Here is an 8,229-nt window from a genome sequence, read left to right as displayed (position 1 = left end):
CCCCGGCGCAGCCCCGACGGCAGCGACCCCTGGGGGTCGACCCCGTCACCTCGCGGGGTCCTCCGAGCCGCCTCGGGCTGACCTGACCCGATGCCCACACGTACTCCTGCAGATGCTCTATCTCGCCGTCACTCTTACTGCCCTGGGTGTCCGACCCCGTACTCCAGAGATCAGCAGTGACAGCCCAACTCTGACAGCCCGGCTTACTGAAAAAGATGCATGTTTACGTAGTGGGTGTGGGCTTTGAGTCCTTTATTTATCTTCTTTTACTTTATTTATTTACTTATTTTGTGTAACAGGACTCTAGATCTGCGCCGTCCATTAGTTACCTTTTAGCCACAAGAGGTATGGAGCCCTTGAAACATGGTTGTCCGAATTGAACTGTGTATGTTACAAGGCACAGTGGGTTTTAAATATTTCGTACTGAAAAAACTCAATATTTTTATATTGCTCACGTGCCAAAATGGTATTTTATATATTGAGTTACATATAAGATGCTAAAATTTTATTTCATGCGTTTTTTTATTTCATGTATTTTTTACTTTGAATGTGGCCCCTAGAAAATTTAAAATTGTATATGTGCTTCACATCATATTTTTATTAGACAGTGGTGCTCTGGGTATTTTGGTTTGATTCTTGCTGTTTTTGTTTTGTTTGTGGTTTATTATGTGTAGTCTGAAAGTTTAAATAATCAAACTCTACATTAGTGGTTTTTTTCTCCCCCTCACAGGGAGCATTGTCCCCAGAGGAAGTGTGAGTTATTTTTGCTAGCAATAAATTGAAGTGGAAGACATTTAAATGACCAAAAATTGTGAATATCTCTCATGGGATAATTGTGGCCCAGTGTCTTTATTCTAAGACCAGAGTTCATTTCTATTTCCAGGAAAACATTACAACCATAGTGTTGTGTACTTTTCGTCCAACAGATTTAATAAGGCACTGTATTCATCCCATGATTGCAGTATTCTCTTCCCTACCTCCTGTATCTAATGTGAAACTACATCATCATAGATAAGTGATTGGCCAGAAGTTGTTAATATGTGGTATCAGATAAATCTCAGCATCAACGCTGCTAGCATTTTGGATTTTGATTTGCCTGTGGCTTTTCTTTCGCTGTGGGCTAGGTGACACAGTAGATTTGAGACACCCCAAGAGATAGTTTTGCATACCATAGTCCAGCTTCACTGATACTCAAAGATGTGGTTTACTGTGGGCCTTCTATTCTGTGGTCAAGTGCTGGCCAAATGTGTACATGTAATCAACTTTATAAAGGGTAGTGGTTGGTTAGAAAGGGTGAGTACATTTTTGAACCAAGCATGAAAATATTATATAGAAATGTAGCACTGATTATTACTTATTCCAAAGCCACATGACCCTCCTTTTTTTTTTTTGATACTGCTGCCCAAGCTTTGTGCTCATTGAGGGCCAAGAAGTAAAAGGAGTTTCCTTCCCATGCTCATTAACAACATTCAGAGTATACAACTCTTCACTAACTTCGGTGGAAAATTAGTTCATCTTCAAAGAAGTCATAAGACCAGTGAAATGTTGACATTAGGGCATCATTCTCTTCTCCCGCTTGTTGCCTAAGACCTCAACATTAGCAGTATTCATGTAGTATGAGCATAGAGTTGGGCATATGCAACTGATTCTCAGTGTGCCTGTTTCTTCACTTAAAACATGTGAATAATAAATACTGAACATATACTTCTTGCACTGTGGTTTGAATGTTTTCATTATTCTTTGGGATCACCTGGAAGAAATATGTTTATGCAATATTGCATTTTATTTTATTGATTAGTCATTCATAACCTGACTTCTCTCTAACCAATGCACCTTCCACACAATCATCCCACCCTTTATGAATAAGAATCCAGTTGGTTTGACAAGTACGTTGTAGGTAGTATAACTTTTTAAATTAAAATTTTGAGTTGGATAATTTTAGTAATATGCCTTACAGATACTGTACTTCACATTTTTAATTTTTGATATATTTTGTCTTTATGTACACACACACTCTCACTGAAATCTGACTTCACAAACTATCCTGCTTGCTTCTCTGATTAAGCAATGGAGTGAAAAAGGCATAGACTTTAGAATAGTACGACTGCAATTTGGATCACCCCTGTCATTCTGGAGAGGGAGCAGTCAGTAGAAAAATACTCATTTTTCTAATCCTCTGTCCTTATACACTGTATAAAGTGGAGATAATTAAACTGACTTTAGAGGGTTGATCTTAGGTTGTTAGTGTATTTACAGTGACTGACACATAATAAATAGCATTGTAATAGAAGAAAGAGTGCCTCCTGCTCTTTATGGAAGAGAAGTGTATTAAATATTCCATCACAGACCTCTGCAGCATGCCCTCTGTAGTTCTAAGTCTCCAAGAATCTTAGGTTCATCCTATGTTTCTTTGAGAAGGTGTTGCTGCTACCTGAGAACTGTCTTGTTGGCCCACATCTCTGGAGGCAAATACAGAAGGGTCTGAACATTGGGAATTTAAGTTTAATTAAACAGGCCTCACAGATTGATATAATTGGTTTCCTCAGAGAGTGTTAAAGTGACTGAGGAAAAAAGAAAAGAGAGAAAAGCTTTTTCATTTTATGTCTTCTTGTAGCTCTTGAATTTTGAAACATAAAATGTTACCTACTTGAAAGATAAATCAGTGGGTTTTGGGGTTTTTGTTTTGTTTGCTGTTTTGTTTCAAGCCCTGTAGTCTGGTCAGGAATGTCTATTGCTCTTCTTATTTCAACAGCCCTTCATTCAGAGCGTGGGTGGCTTACTAGTCAACTAATCATCATCCCTTGCCTAATAGGCTTCTCCTAGAGACATTTCTATTTCTGTTACTGCGACCAACACCCATTCATCCAGGGTAAAAACTGATGACATCTTCAGTTTCCTTCCTTTTATTTTTATTTTTAATCCCCCATAATGTCAGTCACCATGGCCAGAACATTATATTCAGCTAGTGTTTTCCTTTCCATTTCCATCGCTACCTTAAGTTTTAGTCTCTCCTTGCTTCACATCTTAACCGGTATTAAAATTACATAACACCTGACTTTCAAACTCTTCCCTAAAATCTGGAAATCTTTGTGTGCTGATGTCATTCTCCTGCTCAAAACCTTTGATTACAATTTAACCACCTTCACCTGACTTTAGGATTCGTGCACTATGGCCCTCCTGGCCTGTCTTACTTGCTTTCACTCCTTTTATATATTCTACTACATGTCCTAATCCATATTAAAGAATTGTTTCCCAAACAAGCCTTCATTTTCACTTTCTTAAATTCATTTGACACATAACTACTGGAATCTATTTCATGATATACTAAATACCTCAAGGTTCTCTGTTTGGGGACTTTGCCCATCGTAGATGCCCTCTGTTTGATGCTGAAATTCTGTCCATCCTTAAGCTACAGCTGAAATCATGCTTCTCTCTGAAAACTGTAGTGAGTTCCCTTGTGCAAAATTTACTCTTTTCTCTGAATTCTCCTTGGCTTTTTTCTTTCTTCACATGTATATGAGAGGTGGCATCTATCACATTCTGCTTTTTTTTTTTTTCTGTGATGTCTAGGTAATTTGAAGGCAAAGACTGTCTTTTTACTTTTTACCATATTCTCCATTATGTTGAGCAAAATTCTTGATTCTTACTAAACTAAATATTCATTGTGTTTATGAATAAACAAATGAATCTGGTATCCGGAGGATATGAGAACTTGCCTGCTCTCAGTGTTCTCTTCTTGAGCTTAGGTGTGCACATGAGTGCCCTTTATGCAGCCATTATCATCTAATCATCTGAATCTAGAGCATTTAATTAAATGTTTTAATTCAGGATTTGGGGGAAATTTTACATGGCATTCTTCATAAAATCCTGTTTATTTTAAATAGAGTAACTCTGTTTATTTTAATACAAAATAAACTTAGTTCAAGCACCAAGCGATCTGACACACAGAGGCTGTATGAACTTACTCAAACACTGTTCCTTCCTTTTCCTAGAAGTACAATAATAACCTGTGTATCGCTTTCACTTCTCAGTGGTTTGTAGGCGTTATTTTGGTCTCCAACTAGACCTGTGGAATACATGGGTGATTATTATCTCTGTTTTAAACATGATAGAACTAGGGACAGAGCACTTACAAAGTTTTACAGGTGGTCACATACCTAAAATTGAGGCTTAATTATTCTGATGGAGTAATAATTATATTTTAAATTACCCGAAATAATTATGCATTTTTTTTCTTAGTGAAAGAGATGATGTCTTAAGAGAAGCTGAAATTTTACACAAAGCCAGATTCAGTTATATTCTTCCAATTTTGGGCATTTGCATTGAGCCTGAATTTTTAGGAATAGTTACTGAATACATGCCAAATGGATCACTGAATGAACTCCTACATAGGGTAAGTACTGTACATTTATAGTTATTATAATTACCATTTCTGTTATTCAAATTATATATATTTTGGTTTCATATACAATCAGTTTTTTGTGGGTACATAAATGAATCAAAGTAAAACTAATGAAAAACAGATGTAGTGATAAAGTTTCAGCCTTTGTGGCTTTATTTGTATTATTTAAAAATCCTGTGGAAGGCCAGGGATTTATCTCAGTGGTTCCACCACCTGCTTTGCAAGCACAAGGACCAGAGTTCAATCCCCAGTAGCAAAAAAAAAAAAAAAGTCCTGTGGAGTCAATAATTCTATTGACTACTAGGGACCTACAATTTTTTGTGTGGGTTACTGTCCCTGACATTTATACTGAATCCCACTATCCATACTCATATACACTCAGGCAAGAATAGGAAATAGAAAGGATAAACTCTGCAAACTATATAATCCACTCTGAGCCATATTTTATATTAGTAGTTAATTAGAGTTTAAATTGTCATTAATACCAGTTCATAAAGCTCTGAATTAAAAAGCTAAATTATCACCAAGTGCCAGATGCATTACCTTGTCCAATGGTAAACAGCACTGTAAACCATTACCCTTTTATTTCCAAGATGCAAGTTACTCTGGCTTTGATTGTGAATTGAATGAGTAAACGAATTTGGGGTCCTCATTTTCTAAATACATATATTCAATTATTGTTTTCTTGAGCATATATTATTATCTCCAGTCTGTACTTTTTCCCTTGAGAAGTTTTCTTACACTATATGGCCCATTTAATGAGGATTGGTTTAATTAAAACTACATAATGTAATCTATAAAGTCTACTTACTGGCACTCCTAAGTTATAATAGGTCACATGCTCTGTAAGTGACCAAGGAAAAGTGGGTGCTGCTGGCCAGTCACTCATAGAGTAACTTCCTCTTTGTTTCAAAATACAACCCATTCTATTAATGACTTGTGACCCATCTAAAACAAAAATGGAGGGAAGTAGCTGGTGTCAATATATAAGGTTTGTGTAACTAACACAGGAATCAAGATACAAGTACTAGCAAAGTAGTTTCTTTTTTGAGAAATCGGTATATGTAGAAATTCTGATGTTTTCTTCCCACATCCCCATACATTCTCTGGTACCCAAATTTGGAACCCACTGGAAAGTCTGTAGACTCCTCCAGAGTTATTGTTAACTCTGAAAATGATTATAAATTAAATCTACCCTGTCTCAATGATCAAAACCCAACATATAACACCTGCTACAGAGAGGCCTGGTTAGTCCTTTAAACTGCATAATTTTCAATTAAGAGTTGCCTTTTTATAGAGTAGAAGATTCAGTTATTCGAGGGGATGGCGATATGTGTATACCAGAAGTAATGTTCTACATTGGTGTTTGGTGTTTCTTTTGGTTTCCAATATTGTATTATTTGGGCTAGGATTTACTTTGAAAGCACCACACACACACACCCTCACAAAAAAAGATCATTGGGAAAAAATAGAAATATATGTAAACAGTCTATTTTTTGAACCATTCCCCTGCCAAATTGATCATTGAACCATAAGTAAACCAATTTGGATTCTCAAGACGATTTTGGGCTTTCAGTAGAAAGACTTTAAATAGCAGACTTTTTCATAGCAGTTAGAAAAATGTATCAAGGAGTATAACACCTATTTTTTTCATTGTCAATCTTCCAAAGTTGCCGGAGTATCCACATTGTCTTGTGAAACAAAGTTAACTTTTGTGTTGAGAAAATATTTAAGAAAGCTCAAATAGGTATCAATTAGAAATATATATGTTCTGAAGATACCTGTTGTATAGGTTTAGTCGCAAAAATGACCTTTGTCCCCTTTACAAAAGGAAAACCCTCAAAGTTTAATATTTTAAGAAGGAATATAGATAAATTAATGGTGATCAAAGGAATGAGACATATTCACATAAATGTAATGAAATAATTGATGCAGCTTATTATAATATGGCTTTATATTAATAGCAAAATTAAAATATGAATTTTCAATGAATGGTATTTATCAGATACAAAGTGTGTGTGTGTGTGTATGTGTGTGTGTGTGTGTGAACAGGTTATTTAATAAAGCCATAGTACCAGGTAGTGGATGTAAGTAAAGGTATAAATACCAATATACACATACCAAGTAATTGAAAGCTGTTTCAGTTGAACAAGAAAGAACCAATATTGTATAGTTGCATGAAAAACATAAGCTTAAAGGAAATTATCAATACTATATTTTTTCCTACAATATAACAAAGTTAAGATACTACAAGTATGTTAAACAATAGCAAAATAATGCTGTGTTATAAAATGAGCATGTTTAGACCTTAGTTTATATTTCTTTGTGGAATATTTAATTTTCTAACTATGAAATGTGGTAAAATTTTGACACTAATTTTCATTTGTTTGTTTTCATACGTATAAAGAAAACTGAATATCCTAATGTTGCTTGGCCATTAAGATTTCGCATCCTGCATGAAATTGCACTTGGTGTAAATTACCTGCACAATATGAATCCTCCTCTACTCCATCATGACTTGAAAACTCAAAATATCTTGTTGGATAATGAATTCCATGTTAAGGTAATGACTTTTTTTAAAGTTTATGGGTATCTTTGTGCTTAATAGTTTCTTCTACCTAGTAAATATAGTATCTTTCCCTTTTCCCTATCTCTTGATTGCAATCTTCAGTCCCTTCTTCCTGCTGCAGTGATTTCACTAGTACCAGACTTCTGAGATAGTATTACAAAACACAAAGTCATGTTTCTTAGCTGACATTATTGATACCTTTTTTCTTAACTTTCTATTGAAATGGTTATGGATTCACAGGAAGTTGTAAAGATAAAATGGTGGTTCCATGGACCTTTCACCCCATTTTCCCAGTGTTACACAGCACATAATTATAGTTAAGTTTTAAAGCAGGAATCTGACAGAAATCAGCATAGTGTATATGTGTGGTTCTGTGTCACATTATCACACATGTATGTAGCAATCAGATGGAGCAATCAGGTGTAGTACTATTACATCATTACAAAGATAGCTCTCTTGTTACTGCTATATATCTACTTCCTCCCTCCCACTGTCCTTCACCCTTGACAATCACTAGTCTGTGTTCTATCTGTATAATTTTGTCATTTTGAGAATGCTGTGTAAATAGAAAGTATGTGATATTTTGAGATTGTCTGTTTCCTGAACATAATACCCTTCAGATACTCAAAATTGTCATTTGTATCAGTAGTTGGTTTTTATCAATAAATCGTGTTCCATGGTATGGGTGTACCACCATTATTTAACTATTCATTTAATAGGGACTTCTTAGTTCTTACCATGTTTTTAGGAAGTATAATAAAGCTGCTATAAACAGTATCATACAGATTTATTAATGAAGATTCTTAGGATGAACATCCAAGAATGTAACTGCTACGTCCTATGGAAGGGTATGTTTAGTATTTTAAGAAATCTCCAGTTATTTTCCTGAGAGATTATATCATTCTAAATTCCATGAATACTGTACGAGCAGTCCAACTTCTCTGCATCTTCACTAGCACGGTATTATCATTGTTTTGTTATTAAACTGTTCATAGGTATATAATGCTATCTCATAATGGTCTTAATTTGAGTTTTCTTAATGGCTAATGGTGTTGAACACCTTTTCATTTACTTATTTGCCACCCATACAACCTTTTCTTTAAAATATCTCTTCATGTCTTAAGCCCATTTTCTAATTGGATTTTTTGGTTTTATACTGGTTTTTGTTGGTGATGGTTTAGTTTGGTTTGTGGTTCCAGGAGTGGAACTCCAGGCCTGTAAATGCTAATTAAGCATTTTACCCCAGCCTCATTATTCA

At 35.2% G+C, this 8,229-nt stretch overlaps 1 protein-coding gene across 1 annotated transcript in view; it reads left to right on the top strand.

Moving 5' to 3' along the window:
• Positions 1-4,243: 4,243 nt before the first annotated feature.
• Ripk2 (receptor interacting serine/threonine kinase 2) overlaps positions 4,244-8,229 on the top strand; it is a 20,884-nt gene continuing 16,898 nt past the window's right edge. The window contains exons 1-2 of the mRNA XM_019205711.1: positions 4,244-4,393; positions 6,810-6,965. Coding sequence (XP_019061256.1) covers positions 4,358-4,393; positions 6,810-6,965 — 192 coding nt within the window. The 5' untranslated portion in view covers positions 4,244-4,357. The remainder of the gene's footprint in view (positions 4,394-6,809; positions 6,966-8,229) is intronic.

This window comes from Fukomys damarensis, unplaced genomic scaffold, assembly GCF_012274545.1.
Source record: "Fukomys damarensis isolate Sample0158 unplaced genomic scaffold, DMR_v1.0_HiC HiC_scaffold_5, whole genome shotgun sequence".
In the NCBI taxonomy this organism is placed as follows: Eukaryota; Metazoa; Chordata; class Mammalia; order Rodentia; family Bathyergidae; genus Fukomys; species Fukomys damarensis.
This window is presented reverse-complemented; position numbering and strand designations above follow the sequence as displayed.